This window comes from Dipodomys spectabilis, unplaced genomic scaffold (genome assembly GCF_019054845.1).
Source record: "Dipodomys spectabilis isolate Male_0828 unplaced genomic scaffold, ASM1905484v1 ptg000003l, whole genome shotgun sequence".
NCBI lineage: Eukaryota > Metazoa > Chordata > Mammalia > Rodentia > Heteromyidae > Dipodomys > Dipodomys spectabilis.
The window spans coordinates 14,983,033-15,003,729 of record NW_024870680.1 but is presented as its reverse complement, the minus strand read 5'-3'; the positions used below and the strand labels follow the sequence as shown (position 1 = coordinate 15,003,729).

The window sequence follows — 20,697 nt, the reverse complement described above, 5'->3', positions numbered from 1 at the left end:
GTGAGAGGCCTTGAGTTCAAACCCCTATCAGAGCACATACACAAAATACATATGAACCATCATCATTGACTAAATGTCAGTACAGAGTACATGACTATATACTATTACTACACCCTAGAAAAACAGGGCTATCTTTCAAGTTGCAGCCACTCTCTCACTTCTCAAAGAGTTGTGACACCCAGAAGCTTTTCACATTTGTTCTTATTTTTATGGATTCCACATTCCTTTTATAGTTAGTTCTAGGGAAGAGATGAAGAAACATATGGTAATTCAAAAACTTGGCAGGAATGGGAAATCAAGTCAATAATTGTTTTATTTATATGGTTTTGGCAGCAAAATTATGTTTATTAAAAAAACTGAACTGTACTTCAATTGTTCGAAGAACCCTAAGCCAATGTAAGATCAGTATTAAAAGCAGCATACTGGAAATTTTCTTAAAGATATGGCATAAAAGAATCAAATGTGACAGTGTAAAAAGATAATCACCTCCTTTTCAGAAATAACGACTACCTCCAAATAAAGAATATGACCCATCTGACATATTGAATGGATATTTATTTCAGGACATGCCAGGTCAAAATAAAACCAAAGAGTCAATCCTTGCTTTTAACAATAATATTGTATTATAAAAGCACTTTACAACTCCATCCCATCTTTGAGTATAAGTTACGGGTATGTGGGCTAATGATTTTCTGAAAGCATTTCTCTATTCAGATCCATAATCCAAGTGCTCTCTGAATATTACAAGGTGACAGTAAGTGAGAAGTGGAGGACAAAGAGGAAGATAGGGCATAAGGTTTCCCCAGTGAAGGGTTTTGTTGCAATGAGTAGATGAGGAAGTATGAAGTTATTTTTCTTTTCATCTTTATACTGTGTTAAGTAATGCTTACAACATAAATTCAGCAGGCCTTTTCTGAGCCGTAACTCAGAAGTTTTTCCCCTGCAAACAATGTATTTACAAGTGTGTTTATTAACTTTCACAGCAATCTCACAATAACTAGTAAAGATTAAAAGGGTGCACTCCTAGTATACTGGTTTGCAATATTTTAAGAGAAATACATATTGCCATGGTGATGAAGCTCTAAACAGATTCAACAAAACACAGAAATTTAAAGTTTTTAAAAAAGAAAAAGAAATAAATATCACCAAAAAGATTAATTGTAGCTTAAATATAAAACTAAATCACTATTAACTAAACTATACAGATCTAATAAAAGGAAAGACCAGCCTGAAAGACCCAACATTTAAAAATGCTAAAAAATAAGGCATAAATCTGTGTAATATTGACTTTTTATTTCCATTCTTTTTCCTCTTCAATATATATATGCTTTTTCTAATCTGCTGTTAGGGGCTTACAAGAAAATTTCCACCTTCAAATTTGACCTCAAGTGTCCAGTATAGAGTATTTGTTATACTGTGAGGGTTCTTTTTCATTCATTGGTAAGCTTCAGATATCATTATTTGTATTAGTTATAGTAATTTTAACCATGGTGCCAAATTTATTCTTCCACTGGTTTTTCTTAAAGGAATTTGTCTTTTATAATGCCTTGCCTGCATAGCATTTTTTTAAAAAGCAAATAAAAATGAGTGATATCTATTGCTTAGAAAGGTAAATGTTGGTGTTGGGGACTGCATGTGCACATGTAGAGAGTAACTATCATGACAATTTAACAGGCTTGGGAGAAATATCTCATTAGCTTTTTATGATTTTATCATGAGGAATTAAGTATTAAAAACCTGTTCTGAAGCACCTGGTTACTTTTCTCTCCCAGAGTCTAATAAAGCACATTCAAAAGGGTCACAAATACATTTTATGTTCCCCTATTTTTAAGTTCTCAGTTCATTTTGAAGATAACACCAGAACCCTTTCCTCATTCAAAGCACTGCCCACAATAGCTGAGTTCTGACCTCAAAGAAAGTCTAAGTAATTTATATCAGTGTTTAAGAATAGTTTTGGACATCTTGGCCCACAGCCTAGAGCAAGCATAAGGTATTTCTAGTGGCTTGGTTGGACAATCGTTGTCTCTTGTTTGCTTTGTGGGAGGGTACAAACAGGGATAGGAAAAAGGAAAGGTAAGAAAAGCAGGGAGAGGTCAAGTGGGTAAGGGACTGCCTCTGTGAGCATACAGCTCCTTAACCAAGCCACACTCATAACAGTTGAGGTTTCCATCATTTTAAAGCACATTATCGTTAACATTAAAAGGGAAGAAATGTTAAGAAAATGTATCTAATCTTTGAAGTTATCACTGGAATATGCTGGAATCTTTTGGCTTTTTTTAAAAAATATAAATAATGAAGACACTGACTTTTTTTTGTGCTTGTGAAGCTAATAGATCATCTCCACGAGACAGGCAGCAATGATGAATTGCAACACGTTATTACTGAAGGGAAAGATTTAAGCCAATATTCACACTGCAGTCAATGAAACAGAATGGGGCCAAAGCAGTGAGCTTCTGCAGATGGGTTAAAGATGCCTTGGGAGATTAGCAGGAACAGCCTCCTTCAGTGACTGGTTGCTCCTGAGGTTTTTCCAGTTTTATGTCAATCACTGAAACAAAAGTTAAGGAGTAATAATTGATTATCTATACAAAATAAACCTGACAACAGCCTACAAACAAGAGAATTCCAATAGTAGGGGGGAAATTAATAAATAATGGCACTTCAGTAGACCACAGTATTCTATGAAAAGTAATAAAGACCTGGAAAACATTTATAAATGGAAAAAGGTGAATACTAAATGTTATAAGTTGCGTAGCTTAATAATAATGTTTTCCTATTGAAAGAGGCTATATAAGGAAAATATAGAATGCAAATAACAAAATCCTGAGAAATAACTGTTAATAATGAAACCCATCTAATGATATTCCACAAAGTAGAGGTTAAAATGCAGTTTTGCTCTCACTTCTTTTTTCCTCTTCCCTTCTCTTCTCTCTTCTTTTCCTGTCCCTTTTTCCTTCCCTTCCCTTCAACAATCCATTCCTTTCCCTACTCCCTTCTCTTCCTTCCCTTCTTCCCTTTTTTGGGCAGTATTGAGGATTAAACTCAAAGGCCTGAACTTACTAGGAAAGCAAGTACCTTACAATCTGAGCCACATCTCCTTTGGCTTTGTTTTTCCTATTTTTTTTGGTAACTTTGCTCAGAACTGGACTGCAATCCTCCCGTTTGTCTTCTGAGTAGCTAAGACCAAAGACTTATGCTATCATAGGCTTGTTCAGATTTTTTTTTTTGGTCGGCCGTTGGGCTTGAACTCTGGGCCTGGGTGCTGTCCCTCAGCTCTTCAGCTCAAGGCTTAGCGCTCTACCACATGAGCCACAGCGCCACTTCTGGTTTTCTGGTGGCTTATTGGCGGTAAGAGTCTCATGGACTTTCCTGCCCGGGCTCTGCCTCCTGAGTAGGTAAGAAGATTACAGGTGTGAGCCACCAGTGCCCAGCCGGATTGTTTTTGAGATAGGGTTTTGTTAACTTTTGCTCCAGCTGGTCTCAAACCTTAATCTTCCTTTCTGAGTAGCTGGGATTGCAACTGTATGCCACACTGCCTCTCTCTGAGTTATTTCTTGCCCATGCAAAGGGAGAGCTCAAAAATGCTAGAAGTAGGAAAAGTAAATATGATATACTGTAGGAGGAAAACCTAAAGTTAATGGAATTTAAACTGAAGGAAGAGACTGAGATTCTAAATTTCCTGCTCACTGAAAAGCAGGCAAGTGGCAGGGAGCAGGGCTCATACCTATAACTAGCCACTTACTTGGGAGGCAGAGAGTAAAAGCAAGTCTAGGTAAAAAAGTTAATGAGCCCCATTTCAAACCAGGCATGGTGATTCATGTCCTCATCTCAGCTCTGCAATAGATTATAGAAAGGTCTAAGGCTGCCCCAGGTAAAGCCTTGAAAACTAAAGCAAAAAAGGGCTAGTCATGGCTCAAGTGGTAGAATATGTGCTTACAAAGTACAAGCCTTGAGTTCAAACCCCAGTACCAACTACCTAACCCACCAAAACAAACAAAACCAAAACCCAAACAAAATAAAAACCACTACTCTCGCTGAGTAATTATTGTGACCAGCTAGCTGTAAAGAGTGTACATGGCTAACTAGAACCCAAATGCTGTAGAAAAACCTTGTTTCTATACACTGAAGCCATCAATTCTGGTCTGTAAAAGGCAATAGTCTAACATTCCTTAGCCAACCAAATAAAGGTCTAACTACTAGCAGTAATAATTTTCTGAAGAACCAAACAGGATACTGTCTTCTCTGCTTCTGTCCTGGGTGCTTTCCATTCCAGGCAAAGCTGCTGCTACACGTCGGAAGAGCTGTGGGAGAGAGATATTATCAAGGTTGATGACTCAGGATCACAAGTTAAATGATGTGGCTTCTGGGTTATTCTTCTCTTGGACTCTAAAATGCCTATACTTTCTATGAATAAATATGTGAAATACATGCCAAATACAAAGAGTGAATAAAGTCATGGTCTCTGCTATCATATGGTAAGACAAGATATTAATGAACAGTTCTGAAATAAGCAGCAAAATGTCATAAAGTACTACAGAAACTCACAGAGAACACATCATTCATTTAGTAAGTGGAAATTCTAACTTTTATAAAGGATTAAGTTTCAAATTCAATGTATTAAATCTATAATGAAAGTTTGTATAGTCAAAATTACCATTGACAATTACTTAGAAAAGTTCTATTACAAATCAATTTAAGACCTCTGAAACCAATGCAGCTGGCCTTTCCTCTACCATCTGAAAGAACACAAGGTGAAGTAGGTGGGCTGTTTTTTAGTATGATTCTAAAATACCAAGATCAGTATAAATACCCCCAACTGGTGAGATACTGTTCTTTAGCTTTTTTTTTTGGTCAGTCATGGGCTTGAACTCTGGGCCTGAACACTGTCCCTCAGCTCTTCAGCTCAAGGCTAGCACTCTACCACTTGAGCCACTGCACCACTTCTGGTTTTCTGAGTGGTTTATTGGAAATAAAGAATGTCATGGCAGTTCCTGTCCAGGCTGGCTTTGAACCGCAATCCTTAGATCTCAGCCTCCTAAGTAGCTAGGATTACAGGCGTAAGCCAACAGCCCCCAGCTTTACTATGCTCATCTTAAATGTGTTTTTTAAAAAACTGGTTGTGGGGCTTGAACTCAGGGCCTACTTCTGTCTTTGAGCGCTTTTGCTCAAGGCTAGTTGCTCTACCACTTTGAGCCACAGCTCCCCTTCCAGTTCTCTGATAGTTAATTGAAGATAAGAGTCTCATGGACTTTCCTGCCTGGGGAGGCTTTGAACTTTGATCCTCAGATCTCAGCCTCATGGGTAGCTAGGATTACATGTATAAGCCAGTAGTGCGCAGTTTAAATGTATGTTTTTAGTTTTGTTTTTTTGTTTTTGTGTTTTGCACTTGTGGGATCTGAACTCAGGGCCTGCCAGCTGTCCTTGAGCTCTTTTGCTCAAGGCTAGTGTTCTACCACTTTAAGCCATAGTTCCATTTCAGGTTCCTGAGAGGTTAATTGGAGATAAGAGTCTCACTATGACTTTTCTGCCCTGGCTGATTTTGAACTGCCATCCTCAGATCTCAGGCTCCTGAGCAGCTAGGAATACAGGAGTGAGCTACCAGCGCCTGGCTTAAATGTGCTCTTAAAATAAAACTTTGGGGGCTGGGAAGGTGGCTCAGTGGTAGAGTGGTAGTGCCTGAGGCCCTGGGTTCGATTCCTCAGCACCCCATAAGCAAAAAGAAAAAAGCCGGAAGTGGCACTGTGGCTCAAGTGGTAGAGCTCTAATCTTGAGCTGAAGAACTGAGGGACAGCGCCCAGGCCCAGAGTTCAGGCCCCACGACCGGACCCCCCCCGCCCCCCCCAAAAAAAAAAAAAACAACTTTGGTTTCATTCTCTTATCTGGGAGTTCCAGGAATTTTTCTTCCTTGACTAAATTATATAAGCCAACAAAGCACAAATTCTAGAAATGGAAACAGAATTCTAACATACATGTAACACATTTTGTAAGTTAAGAAGGAAGCTACAGTAGAGCTGGTGGTTCACGACTGTAATCCTAGCTACTCAGAAGGCTGTGATCTGAGGATCACAGTTCAAAACCAGCCCAGATAGGAAAGACTGTGAGACTCTTATCTCAAATTAGCCACCAGGAAACTGGAAGTGGAGTTGAAGCTCAAAGTGGTAGAGAACTAGCCTTGAGCTGAAAGAGTTCAGGGACAGCGCCTAAGTCCTGAGTTCAAGCCCCAGGACTATTCCCCCCATCCCCGCCCCCAAAAAAATCAAGGAAGTTACAAAAGAAATTTTAAAAAGCAGTTCTGTTCCAAGAATTCCAATAGCAATTTATACTGTGAGATACATTTGAATGACACCTAACTCAAAATAGGAAATTAACTCATGTTTCAAATACCCCTTTATACATACAGTTGAAGATAATTCATTACAATATTTTTAGTGTACCTGTGTTTTGACTAATCTGACACATTTGGTCAGGTGTCAAATTTTCCATTTGTGGTATCAAGTAAGTTATCAAAACAACAAGATTTTGGAGCATTTTTTATTAGGATGTACAAGTTATACTTCAAATAAAGCTGTTTAAAAATGCTAATAAAATAATCAGCATCTGAGGAGTTACCTAAATTTGGAAACTATTAAACCTAATAAAGATATTAGCCATCAACAGTTTTCTTTACAAGCTATGTGGTAATTCTAAAGATTCCAATCCTGTAAATATTGATAGAAGGACATAACTTCTACTTATACTAATTTTACAGTAGGACATGACTTTTTTTTTTTTTTCTGTCAATCCCAGGGCTTGAACTCAGGGCCTGGGCCCTGTCCATGAGTTTTTTTTTTTGGCTTGAGGCTAGCACCCTACCACTTTGAGCTACAGTGCTACTTCTCATGGACTTTCCTGCCCAGGCTGGCTTTCAACCATGATCTTCAGATATCAGCCTCCTGGTTAGCTAGGATTATGGATGTGAGCCACCAGGGCCCGGCAAGACATAACTTCTATTATTCAAAATCCTAAATTGTCTGTAGGTTCTACAGGTTCAGCTACTTACACTTACTATGTATTTCAGTTAGGCTCTAGGAATTTTTTTATATTATATATTTATGGTTTTTAAAAATTTTTCGGTGCTAGTACTGGGGCTTGAACTCAGGACCTTGTGCTTTTTTGTTGTGTGTCTGTCATGGGGCTTGAACTCAGGGTATGGACACTGTCTTGAGCTTTTTTTGCTAAAGGCTAGCACTACTACTTTGAGCCACAGTGCCACTTCCAGTTTTCTAGTGATTAACTGGAGGTAAGAGTCTTGTGGACTTTCCTGCCAGGCTGCCTTTGAACCTTGATCCTCAGATCTCAGCCTCCTGAGTAGCTAGGATTACAGGTGTGAGCCACCTGCACCAGCTACCTTGTGCTCTTGCTTAGCTTTGTCAATCTAGGCTGGAGCTTTACCACTTGAGCTACACTTCCTCTTCTGGCTTTTTTTTTGCTGGTTAACTGGAAGTAAGAGTCTCTTGGATTCATCTGCCTAGATGGCTTGGAACCTCAATCCTCAGATCTCAGTCTCTTGAGTAGCTAAAATTATAGGCATGAAATGCTGGTGTCTGGTTGGAATATTTAATTTTGAAGAGAGAGATTTTTTTTTTTGGTTGGTCGTGGGGCTTGAACTCTGGGCTTGGGCGCTATCCTTGCTCTTCAGCTCAAGGCGAGCACTCTACCGCTTGAGCCACAGCGCCACTCCTGGTTTTCTAGTGGTTTATTGGAGATAAGAGTCTCAGAGACTTTCCTGCCTGGGCTGGCTTTGAACCGAGATCCTCAGATCTCAGCCTCCTGAGTAGCTAGGATTACAGGCATGAGCCACTGGCGCCTGGCTTAAGAGATTTTCAATTTTTATTACTTTAGTAATTGGTATGCACTATAGCAAGTCAGGTAACCATTACTCTATGATATTGCTTTGATTAAGTAAGCCAGTGAGCTTTTGGCTGACCCCTATTGCAGAAAATAGTCTGGTAGCCAGGCTCCGGTGGCTCACGCCTGTAATCCTAGCTACTCAGGAGGCTGAGATCTGAAGATCCCAGTTCAAAGCCAGCCCGGGCAGGAAAGTCCATGAGACTCTTATCTCCAATAAACCACTAGAAAACCAGAAGTGGCGGTGTGGCTCAAGTGGTAGAGCACTCACCTTGAGCTGAAGAGGGCAAGGACAGTGCCCAAGCCCAGAGTTCAAGGCCCACAACCGAGAAAGAAAGAAAGAAGGAAAGAAAGAAAAAGAAAGAAAGAAAGAAAGAAAGGAAGAAAGGAAGAAAGAAAGAAAGAAAGAAAGAAAGAAAGAAAGAAAGAAAGAAAGAGAGAGAGAGAGAAAGAGAAAGAGAGAAAGAAAGAGAGAGAGAAAGAGAGAAAGAGAGAAAGAAAGAGAGAGAGAGAGAGAAAGAGAGAGAAAGAGAGAAAGAAAGAGAGGGAGGGAGGGAAGGAAGGAAGGAAGGGCTGGGAAGGTGGCTCAGTGGTAGATCGCTTGCCTTGCATGCCTGAGGCCCTGGGTTCGATTCCTCAGCACCACATAAGCAAAAAGAAAAAAGCCGGAAGTGGCGCTGTGGCTCAAGTGGTAGAGCACTAGCCTTGAGCTGAAGACCTGAGGGACAGCGCCCAAGGCCAGAGTTCAGGCCCCATGACCAGACGAGAGAGAGGGGGGGGGGGGAGAGGGACAGAGGGAGAGAGAGGGAGAGAGGGAGAGAGAGGGAGAGAGAGGGAGAGAGAGGGAGAGAGAGGGAGAGGGAGGGCGAGGGAGGGAGAGGGAGGGAGGGGGGGGGAGAGAGAGAGAGAGAGAGAGAGAGAGAGAGAGAGAGAGAGGGAGGGAGAGAGAGGGGGAGAGAGAGAGAGAGGGGTCTGGTAATAAGGTGAGGAAAATCTATCTACATTTTCTTACTGTTCCCCACAAAACTCTCCTACTATAAACACCAGTATATTCTTATTCTTTCTCTCTCTTTGTCAGTCATGGGGCTTGAACTCAGGGCCTGGGAGATGTCCCTGAACTCTTCTGCTCAAGGCTAGTGCTCTACCATTTTGAGCCACAACACTACTTCCAGTTTTTGAGTAGTTAATTGAAAGTAAGAGTCTCACAGGGACTCTTTTGACTGCACTGGCTTTGAACTGTGATCCTCAAATCTCAGATTCCTGAGTAGTTAGGATTACAAGTAAGAGCCCACCGGCACCCAGCTACCAGTATTTTCTTAAGCAACTAAAATGCACTTTTTTTTCTTTTGTCAGTCATGGGGCTTGAACTCTGGGCCTGAGCTCTGTCCTTCAGCTCTTCAGCTCAAGGCTAACGCTCTCCCAATTGAGCTACAGTGCCACTTCCAGTTTTCTGGTGGTTTACTGGAGATAAGAGTTTCACAGACTTTCCTGCCCGGGCTGGCTTTGAATCTTGATCCTCAGATCTCAGCCACCTGAGTAGCTAAGATTACTGGCGCCCGGCCAAAATGCACTTTTATAATCAGTTAAATACTTGCTTTATTTATTGCAGTCTTGCCATCATCAAGCTCTGAAATAAGGGAAGTTTACCTTTAAAACAATGAGGTATGAATGAAGAATGAATATCGGAAACATAACTTTATAATGATAATACAATAGTTATCTTACATAAAATCTAAGAAGTTTGGGCAAATTATTTCCCTTTTTCCAAAAAATACCTATTTTTATGTAATTTTTCACTTCTTTGACAATATGTTGCTAGATCATGAGGCCTGCTGTTGCTAGCTGTTGCTAATTGGAAGAAAATCTTACACTAGAGAATAGCAGGCACACACAATTATTTCATGTTTTCTCAATTTGGTAACATCATCTCATACTCAAAGGACACTTACCTGCTTTACATTGTATCCTGCTTTTGCACTGGTTTCAATAAACATGACATTCAGTTCTTTGGCTTTTCTTTCTCCCTCCTCAATTGACACTTGCCTGTAGTAAAATGAGTCAAAAGACAGACAAATTCTTACTTTGTAAATATAACCTAAAGGTGGCAAAAAAGTTCTAAAAACAACTTTTGATATAGGTGGCTAGCTATACAGCAAAACACTTTATGCATTTGCAAAACACTTAAAGTTTGTATGATTCTGGGGATGAGTGTGGCTCAAGAGATAGAGATCTTGGGCTGAGAAGGTGGCTCAGTGGTAAAGTGCTTGCCTTGCATGCTTGAGGCCCTGGGTTCAATTCCTCAGCACCCATAAGCAAAAAAAAAAAAAGCCAGAAGTGGTGCTGTGGCTCAAGTAGTAGAGCGCTAGCCTTGAGCTGAAGAGCTGCGGGGCAGCGCCCAGGCCCAGAGTTCAGGCCCACGACTGGACCCAAAATAAAACAAAACAAAACAAAAGAGATAGCGATCTTACCTAGCAAGCATAAGGCACTGGATTTCATCCTTAGTATTACAAAAAATTGTTTTTTAAATCACTTATGTGTGTGTATGTCTGTGTATAGTTATACTTAACTGATTTTTTAAAAAGATTAAAAAAAACTAATTTGCTTTGAGCAAAGAAGGGGTGATATTGTCCAAAAAGAAATGTACTCATTACCTGACTTATGAAATGTTAACCCCTCTGTATATTATCATTATAATAAAATAGAAAATTTAAAATTTTGCTTTTACTTGGCTGAATTCATCCTATAATTGTTTTCACTTTTTAAAAATGTGGGGGCTGGGAAAGTGGCTCAGTGGAAGAGGATTTGCCTCACATGCATGAGGCCCTGGGTTTGATTCCTCAGCATCACATAAACAAAAAGCCAGATGTGTTGCTGTGGTTCAAGTGGCAGAGCACTAGCCTTGAGCTGAAGAGTGCAGGGAGAGTGCTCAGGCCCAGAGTTAAGCCCTTACTGACAAAAAAAAAGAATGTGTTTAAAACTTTGTAGCAATGTAGCTCAGTAATAGAATACTTGCCTAACGCGCACAAAATTCTGCATTTAATCCTCAGAATTGCAACCCACACCCAAAACACTTAATTGTCTGTATTTTCCTTTATGTTAAATCATATGCATTTAGCCTTGTAACTGAACTCTCCTCTCTCTCTCTCTCTGAGCTTTACGGTTCAAAGCTAGCATTCTGCCACTTGAGCCACATCTCCACTCTGGCTTTTTGGTGATTAACTGGAAATTAAAGAGTCTCAAGGACTTTCCTGCCCAGGTGGCTTTGAACTGGAATCCTCAGATCTTGAATAGGTAGGTTACAGGCATGAACTACTGGCACCTGGCTGTGTAAAATAATCTCATTGCTAGACACCACCAAAATGTATAAAACTACTACACAACTGTTAAAAATACAATTGTTTTCAAATTTTAGACTACTGTGAAAAATACTGCTCTAAACATCTTTGTGCTTAATATTTTGTGTACTGTGGGTCATTTTCATTAGGCTGGATTTGTGGATTTCTGTAATTGAACAAGTTGGTAAAAGGCATGAATGATAAAACCTTTTAATATAAAATGATACTTTTACAGTGTATATAATTAGCAGTGTTTCAAATAGAGAGTTGTTCAAGTATTAGATTATCTCCTTTACTCTGACATTCTTCGTACCTTGTTGGCATATAGGTACTCAATAAATATGTAAATGTTCTAATTAAACAGATCTTAACTGACAAAAATCTTTCTACAACACAGAAAATAGCAATGGAGGAAAATTTTCATAAGCTTCCATCACATTTATCTACCATTTTACCTGTGTGTCCTTATATTCTACTGTAGTTCAATTACTATGGAGTAACTGTCCTTACTCCCAATACTTACAACTTGTGTACTAGATTCCATTACCCTCTTGTCTCCAAGAAGGTATTATTGTAGGGGGTAGAGGCATGATTCAAGTGGTAGAGCATCTGCCTAGCAAACACATAGCCCTGAGTTCAATCCTCAGTTCCACAAAAAAAATTAAGATTATGATTCTGTAAATTCTCCATGCTCTAAAAACAAGGGTATTATTACCTAACATCTCAACGTTTAGGATTTTACTACATTAAATTGTTTTTTTGTTTTTTTTTGTCGGCCGTGGGGCTTGAACTCTGGGCCTGGGCGCTATCCCTCAGCTCTTCAGCTCAAGGCGAGCGCTCTACCACTTGAGCTACAGCGCCACTTCTGGTTTTTTTTTCTGGTGGTTTATTGGAGATAGGAGTCTCACGGTCTCTCCTGCCCAGGCTGGCTTTGAACCGCGATCCTCAGAGCTCAGCCTCCTGAGTAGCTAGGATTACAGGCGTGAGCCACCAGTGCCCGGCTACATTAAATTGTTTTGTTCTCTCATTCTCTCTATATTTGTACGTATAAATAGAAATACTTAGAAAAATAATCTGAGGATTGTGGTTCAAAGCCAGCCCAGGCAGGAAAGTTCATGGGACTCATTTCTAATTAACCACCAGAAAACTGGAAGTGGTGCTGTGGCTCAAGTGGTAGAGCGATAGCCTTGAGCTGAAGAGCTGAGGGATAGCGCCCAGGCCCAGAATTCAAGCCCCCTGACTGACAGGCTCATAGACTCTTGCTCTGGCTGGCTTCTGTGATCCTCATATCTCAGCCTCTTATGTAGTTAGGATTACAGCATGAGCCACCAGCACCTAGCTAATTTTTGAAAAACACTTAATAGTGTGAGAGTAGATTGCCAATATATAGACATTAGTCCCAAATACCTCAGTACTATGAATTTCCTAATAAATAATGACTTTCTTAGTATCAATATCATACAATCATTAAATCTACAGATTTTATTCAGGTTCTGCCAACTGTTGTTTATAGCAACTACTTTTCTAAACAGAATTTTCTCAACTATTTAGTTATCTTGTCATAATTATTGGGGAGGTGTGAGAACAGGAATGAGAAGGAGGAATGATTTAAACATATGACAGTAATTGTTCATCATCAAATTTGCCTATTTTTTAACTAGAGCTTCTTCGAGTTGGTTTATCAAGTCTATTACCTAATAATCTTTTTTTTTTTTTTTTTTTGGTTGGCTGTGGGGCTTGAACTCTGGGCCTGGGCGCTGTCCCTCAGCTCTTCAGCTCAAGGCGAGAGCTCTACCACTTGAGCTACAGCGCCACTTCCGGTTTTCTGGTGGTTTATTGGAGATAGGAGTTTCACGGTCTCTCCTGCCCGGGCTGGCTTTGAACCTCGATCCTCAAATCTCAGCCTCCTGAGTAGCTAGGATTACAGGCATGAGCCACCAGCGCTCGGCTTTACTTAATAATCTTCAATGGCTTCTGTAATTTAAATATAACAGAATATTTCTTCAAATAACCCTGCCTACCTTCCCACCCCTGGGGAAAAAAGTGTGTTTTTAGACTACTTTGAGTAGTTTCATTCATTCATTTTGGTGCCAGTACTAGTACTGAATTTGAGGCATAACTACTCTCCCTTAACTTTTTCACTCAGGCTGGAATTTTAGTTCTCGAGCCACATCTCCACTTCCAGCTTTTTGGTAGATAACTGGCGATAAGAGTCACATGGACTTTCCTATTCAAGCTCGCTTTAAACTGGGATTTTCAGATCACATGGACTTTCCTATTCAAGCTCGCTTTAAACTGGGATTTTCAGATCTCAGCTTCTTGAATAGCTAGGATTACAGGAATGATTTACTGTGGTGGTCAGGTCTGACTTATACCATAGAAACAGCTTTTTATTTTATTTTTATTTGTGGATGGTTAGCTTGTTTACTTAAGTCTTTACATATTCTAAATAATGTTACAGCAAACAGGCTTGTAATATGTAGTTTATATTATGTGTATGTGTGCGCATGCATGCGTGCATGTGTGTGTGTATGTGTCTACACTGTCCTGAGGGTTGAATTCAGGGGCTGTCCCTAAGTTTGTTTTTTCTTGAGGCTAATGTTCTACCATTTAAGCCACAGTTCCACTTCCAGCTTTTTGGTGGCTAACTGGAGATGATCCTTAGATCTCAGCCTCCTGAGTATCTAGGATTACAGATATGCGCCAACTATGCCTAGTACAAACTATGCATAGTTTGTATTCTTAACAATGTATCTTGGAGAGATACAAGTTAGATGTTAGAGAGGGGAAAAAACAACTCTGTTTCTTATTGTGTTTATATCACTCTATGTTGGCCCAGTTGTCTATGAGTATACATTCCCCTGCAGTCTTGCTAACAGAGAAGTTCACCAAACTTGAAATCTTGGCATCTGAAAAGAAAAAATGTTTGTCTATGTAGTTTCAAATCATATAGTTTTGAGATTTGAACTCAGGCTTTGAAATTGATAGTTGGGTACTCTATCATTTAAGCCAGACCCAGTCCTAGTTTGTATTTCTCTCAGTAAGAGGAAGATTGTTTTATATATATAATTTAGAGCTAAATATTCCCTCTATGAACTGTGAATATTTCTATTTTTCTACAGTGCTATTTTTCTTTTTAGAAGTCTTTTATTACCTATTAGATACTTCTTATATAATTTACAGATACTTTTTCCTAGTTTGCCACTTACTTCATGGTGTTTTCATATAACTGCATTTTATTAACATTTGCACTTATTTTCTGTCATGGTATTAGCATTATAAAGCATTAGAATTTGGTCCCATACTTTTTTTTTTTTTACATTTAAATCTGGTTTGTGAAATCTGTTCCGGTAGGAGGACTTGAACCAATTTTATCTTTTCCTATAGGTTAGTTATCCCAATCCATTTACTTACTTTCCATATGCAAATAAATGTATTTCCAGATTTTCTATTCAGCTCCATATACTAGTAACGCTGCCAGATCTTGTTTAAGTATAGGCTTTATAAATATTTTAATACATGAAATGGCCAAATGCCCATCTGAATTTTTTTTTCAAGTCTAGCTTTAGGAAAAAATAGCTAGTGGCATCTGATTATTGGATGTGTTCAATTAGAAATAAATTTGCGAAGCCAGGTGCTAATGGCTCATGCCTGTAATCCTAGCTACTCAGGAGGCTGAGATCTGAGGATCACAGTTCAAAGACAGCCTGGGGAGGAAAGTCTGAGACTCTTATCTCCAATTAACCACCAGAGAACTGGAAGTGGCAGGGTGGCTCAAAGTGGTAGAGCGCTAGCCTTGAGCAAAAAGAAGCTCAAGGACAGTGCCCAGGCCAGAAAATTAACATCTTTATATTAAGTGTTTCTATCCAAGGGCAGAATATGTCTGTGTATATGTTCAAATCTGTATTATTTCCTTAGTGTTTCTGTTTTCCTAGTATAGATTTGAATAGTATGTCAGTTTTACCTGAACTCTTTTAGCATGTTTGTTTGCTGTTAGAAGTAAGATTGCTGGGCACTGTTGGCTCATACCTGAAGATCATGGTTCAAAGCCAGTCCAGGGAGCAGTTTGTAAGACTCTTGTCTCTAATTAGTGACCAAACAGCTAGAAGTGGAGCTATGGTTAACTGGTAAAGTGTTAGCCTTGAGAACAAAAGCACAGGGACAACACCCAGTTCCTGGATTCAGGCCTCAGGACAGGAACCAAAAATCTCCAAATTTCTAATTTTGGTAACTAATTCTTACTCTTCATTTAATTTTACCTGAAAAGGGATTTGCATAGTTTATCTATCTCTCTTTCCCTTTCCACCCTTTTTTTTTTGGTCGGTCATGGGGCTTGAACTCTGGGCTTGGCTGCTGTCCCTGCACTCTTCAGCTCAAAGCTAGTGTTCTACAGTTTGAGCCACAGCACAACTTCCGGTTTTCTAGTGGTTTATTGAAGATAAGAGTCTCACGGAATTTCCTGCCCCAGCTGGCTTTGAACTGTGATCCTCATATCTCAGCCTCCTGAGTAGCTAGGATTACAGGCATGAGCCACCAGCGCCTGGCTCCCTTTCCACCCTTAACATATCATATGCTCGCTGCAGTACTGGGGCTTGAGTTCAGGGCCTCATCCTTACTAGGCAGGCATTCTACCACTTCAGTTATGCCTATAATTCATCATTAACTTCTCTTTAAAACATTTTCAACTTCCTCTAGAATATTTTACCCTTCCCAATATTTCTCCTACTTTTGTGGCCTTCTTTTCTTCCTTTGTTCAGGCAGTTCTTCCACATTTCCTTAACTTTTAAATTTATGGCTCTCAACCAGGAACAAAATTTTGGCTGTCACAACCTGATGTGTATGTGCCACTCAAATCTAATAGGTATAAGCCAGTGATGATGCTAAATATCCTATAATGCAAAGAACAGTCCCCACAAGGAAAGAACCACCTAAAATGTCAATAGTACTAAGGTTGAAAAATGCTGTTTTAAATACCTGATGCTTTAAAATGCATTCTTTAGTCTTCTCTTCCCTGCAACCACTTCCCTAGTGATCTCTTGAAGTTTCATGACCTATATAGCCTCTGACTCTGAAACTTACATAACTATTTCTGGGTTTTTTGTTTGTTTTTTGTTTTTTTTTAGTAATGAGGCTTGAACTTAGGGCCTCAGGCACTCCGTCAGCTTTTTTGTTCAAGGCTGGCTCTCTACCATTTGAAACTATACCTCTGCTTCTGGCATTTGGTGGTTAACTGGAGATAAAAGTTTCATGAACTTGTCTACCTGGGCTTTAAACTGAAATCCTCAAAGTTGTTCTCAGCCTCCACAGTAGCTAGGATTATAGGCACAAGCCTCTATCTCTGGCATGAAATTTACATGCTTATTGCTCTCAATCCCAGATTCATATTTTACTGCTATACTCAGCCATCTATAGTTATTCTAAACTTAATATTACAGTCTTATTAGGCAATCTTGTTTATCTTATTTACTCAGGCCAAAAATCTGGGTATATCCCCCTTGACTACTTCTTTTCTCACACCCTACATACAATCTATCCACCAATCTGTATTCCATTCATTTCATCTTTATATCCTAACAGCTCTATCTTAAAAAAAAAACACAAAAACTGAATTTAATCACTTATTATATAAACTACTGTTTTCCTGGGTAGTTAACATCATTTTTTTACAGTCTAAATTACTTTCCTCACTGATTCTATAACTTCTCTACATGGAAAGTTATTCCTCTACTCAAACCCTCTAATCTCATTTAAAAGAAGTCTCCTACTTTTTCCTTGTGTGATCTGGTCTTAACATCTGTAAAGAAAAATCTTATTGTTAAACTCTTTCTATTATCCTCTTTACAGAGCTCTATGTGGATTTTTTTTTTTTAAACAGGTCCTGAGGCTTGAACACTGGGTCTAGGTGCTTTCCCTGAGCTCCTTTTGCTCAAGACTAGTACTCTACCACTTGAGCAACAGCCCTACTTCCAGTCTTTTCCGTGATTTAATTGGAGATAAGAGTCTCACAGACTTTCCTGCTCAGGATGGCTTCAAACTGCAGATTTCAGCCTCCTCAGTAACTAGGATTATAGGTGTGAACCAACAGTACCCAGTGATAGTGGATTTCTGAATTAAGGATTTTCCATCTTCTGAATCTATTGTCTAGAATTACTTCTTCCTTCAAGATGCAGTTATTCCCCTCTACACAGCTGACTCCCTTACTTCCTTTGCATCTTTACTTGAAAGTTACTAGTCACCTTCTCAAAGAGATCTTCACTGTTAACCTATCTAAAATTTCAAACCTACCCCTGACATTTCATGTCCTCTTTCCCCTGCTTTATTTTTCATCTTACCATTTAACATCATCATTTAATAACCTATGTATTGACTTTTGTTTTTTGAGAATGGGTTTTGCTATGTTGTCTAAACTGACCTCAAACTCATGTTTCTTTTGTTTCAGTCTCAAAAATAGCTTAGATTATAGGTCTATATTGCTGAACCTGGCTAGATTTGTCTAGATCATTTTCTTTCTTTCTTTTTTTTTTTTTGGGGGGGGTGTTGGTCATGGACCTGAACTCTGGGCCTGGGAGCTGTCCCTCAGCTCTTCAGCTCAAGGCTAGTCCTCTACCACTTACTTGAGCCACAGTGCCACTTCTGTTTTTTCTGCTTATGTGGTGCTGAGGAATCGAACCCAGGGCCTCATGCATGCAAGGGAAGGACTCTACCACTGAGCCACCTTCCCAGCCCCTAGATCATTTTATTAAATAAAAGCTTTCTGAAGTTTTTGGAAGATGATTTGTCCTTTTTGTGTAATACTCTATGTTACAGAGGAGCACCTGAGACATAGTAATTTCAATAAATATTTCATAAATGAACGAACACTGGTCTAAAAATTCTACCAATGAAGAAGTCTAGGTGGAAATCCTTTTGGGTTTAGAATCTTGAGTTTATTCACTAGACTAACTATATGTCCTCCTAATTATTAAAGTGAGTTATGGTAATTGGCCCAAATGTGGTCTGTGTCAGAGCCATTTAGGAAGACCTTTATATATCCAAGTGCCCCACCCAAGACAATACTAAATCATTGTATCTACAGGTAGAACCAAATATCAAAAGCTTTAAAAAATATTCATGTGGGGCTGGGAATGTGGCTTAGTGGTAGAGTGCTTGCCTAGCATACATGAAGCCCTGGTTTTGATTCCTCAGTACTACATAAACAGAAAAGGCCAGAAGTGGTGCTATGGCTCAAGTGGTAGAGTGCTATTGAGCAAATGGATCTCAGGGATAGTGCCCAGGCCCTGAGTTCAAGCTCTAAGACTGGCAAAAACAAAGAAACAAACAAAACACCCCCCACAAAGAATGTTAAAAGCAGGCCAGCCATTTGTGGCTCATGTCTGTAATCCTAGCTACTCAGAAGGATCGCAGTTCGAAACCAGCCTGGGCAGAAAAGTCCTTTATGAGACTCTTACCTCCAATTAACCACTCAAAACTTGGAAGTAAAGCTGTGGCTCAAAGTGGTAGAGTGCTAGCTTTGAACAAAAAGAACTCAGGGACAACAGCCGAATTCAAGCCCCACAAGTAACAGAAAGAAGAAAAAAAAAAAGCAAGTATTTAAACCAAGGATTCTACAGTGAATATTAAGACTTTTTTACATTATATGACTTGAATATGGCTTTGCTCATTTTACTAAAGTATCACAATCAAGCTATTCAGTTCAGCCACAGAGGTTGATTCAACTATACAATTTTAAACACAAACACACCACCACCACCACCATCAAACATGGTAAAACTACCCCAAAAAACTCTGAGTATAAACATTAAAATTTTAATGCTTAACTGGCTTCAGGTATAAATATTCTCACATAGGAGTTATTTGTTCATGGGTTTACATGAAATAAAAGTAATTTTTTCTTAAGAAATTAATTGAGTTGGGCACCAGTGGCTCACACTTGTAATACTGCTACTCAGGAGGCTAAGATCTGAGGATTGTGGTTCAAAGTCAGGCAGGAAAGTCTGTAAGACTCTTATGTCCAATTAACCACCAGAAAACTGGAAACTGCATGATTGGCTCAAAGTGGTAGAGTGCTAACTTGAGTAAAAGACCTCAGGGATGGTACCCAGGCCTTGAGTTCAAGCCCCATGATCAACAACAAAAAAAGAACTGAGGTGAATGTGTATGCTTGTTTAGATTCACACAGTAAAGGCTTGTGTAAACTAAGGGATTAAATATGTCTCTTTTCAAAATTTCTTTAGTAAACAAAACTGAGCTAATTCTTAACACAGTAATCAAAATACCAAAAATCACTCCATACCTCTTGTCAGCAAGATCTGTTTTATTTCCTACTAGCATGATGATAACATCACTTCCTCTTTCTGTTCTGACATCATCAATCCACTTTGTAGTTTGCTGGAATGAGTTAACATCTGGTATAGGAGGATGGACAGAGGAATTAATGTTACTGAAAATGTCTCCTCGAGTAAAGGACACCACTCTCCCACAATCCCCTGGAAGTTGAAAGGGGGACAGCACATTAAGAACCCACTTTTAATGTGCCTACAACATAACTCCATTTTATCTGATTGCAACTGTCAAGTGATATAAACAAATCTATATTTTAAAAATCCTCAAGGTTCATTTTAATGTAAATTTTTTGACAAAAACCAAATGAATACAATGTACTATATATAGTTGGAAAAATTCTAAAAATTTGAGGGGCTGAGAATGTGGCTTAGTGGCAGAGTGCTTGCCCAGCATGCATGAAGCCCTGGGTTTGATTCCTCAGTACCACCTAAACAGAAAAAGCCAGAGGTGGCCCTGGAGCTCAAGTGGTAGAGCACAGAGAGGCTCAGGCACAGCACCCAGGCCCTAAGTTCAAGCCCTAGGACTGGTCCAAAAAAAGAAAAAAAGAAAAGAAAAGAAAAACACTTTGAAATCTAAGGACAGGGGATGGGATCCAGGATAGTGGACTAGAGACAGGACAATACCAGAGCTCTATCTGCTCATTCAGAAATACAAAGCTCTAACCCAGAATTCCAGCTTGAGAGTGGACACCAGGGAGAGGCAGGCAGTCAGGGCCTAATGCCAATCTAAAAACATCAAACTTATAACTCAGAAAGAGGATAAAAATTGACAAAACAAGTCCACATAACCAGGTCCCAGCCCAGCCCACTGGGCCACAGCCTGCAGCTCTGTGTAGATTGCTGTTGTCTACACAGCGATGGGCCCTATTCAGAATGAAATCTAAGGACAGTTATGACAGATAATATGGTGTTACATTGCCACAATGCTTTTTTTGATCACTTATACATATCAAATATGACAAAGAAAGCATTTCCAAAAGTATGACAGCCAGTAAGTCCCAACACAACCAGAAAATTTGAAAGCCTTTAAACAACTTTCAATACCACTGTGTTTGCATTGCTTATGCAGTTTGTGATCACTTCAACTTAGTTTGTTTCAATACTTAGTTCTAACAAACTTCATCTTTTCTAAG

The 20,697-nt window shown here is 39.4% G+C and overlaps 1 protein-coding gene across 2 annotated transcripts in view; it reads right to left on the bottom strand.

Moving 5' to 3' along the window:
- Window positions 1–535: 535 nt before the first annotated feature.
- The window catches only part of Rab6a (RAB6A, member RAS oncogene family), a 58,965-nt gene continuing 38,803 nt past the window's right edge, over window positions 536–20,697 (bottom strand). For both annotated transcript variants that reach the window (XM_042687651.1, XM_042687643.1), the window contains exons 5-8: window positions 19,516–19,627; window positions 9,837–9,930; window positions 4,235–4,301; window positions 536–2,548 (exon numbers count right to left, since the gene is read on the bottom strand). In XM_042687651.1, coding sequence (XP_042543585.1) covers window positions 2,484–2,548; window positions 4,235–4,301; window positions 9,837–9,930; window positions 19,516–19,627 — 338 coding nt within the window. In that variant the 3' untranslated portion in view covers window positions 536–2,483. The remainder of the gene's footprint in view (window positions 2,549–4,234; window positions 4,302–9,836; window positions 9,931–19,515; window positions 19,628–20,697) is intronic.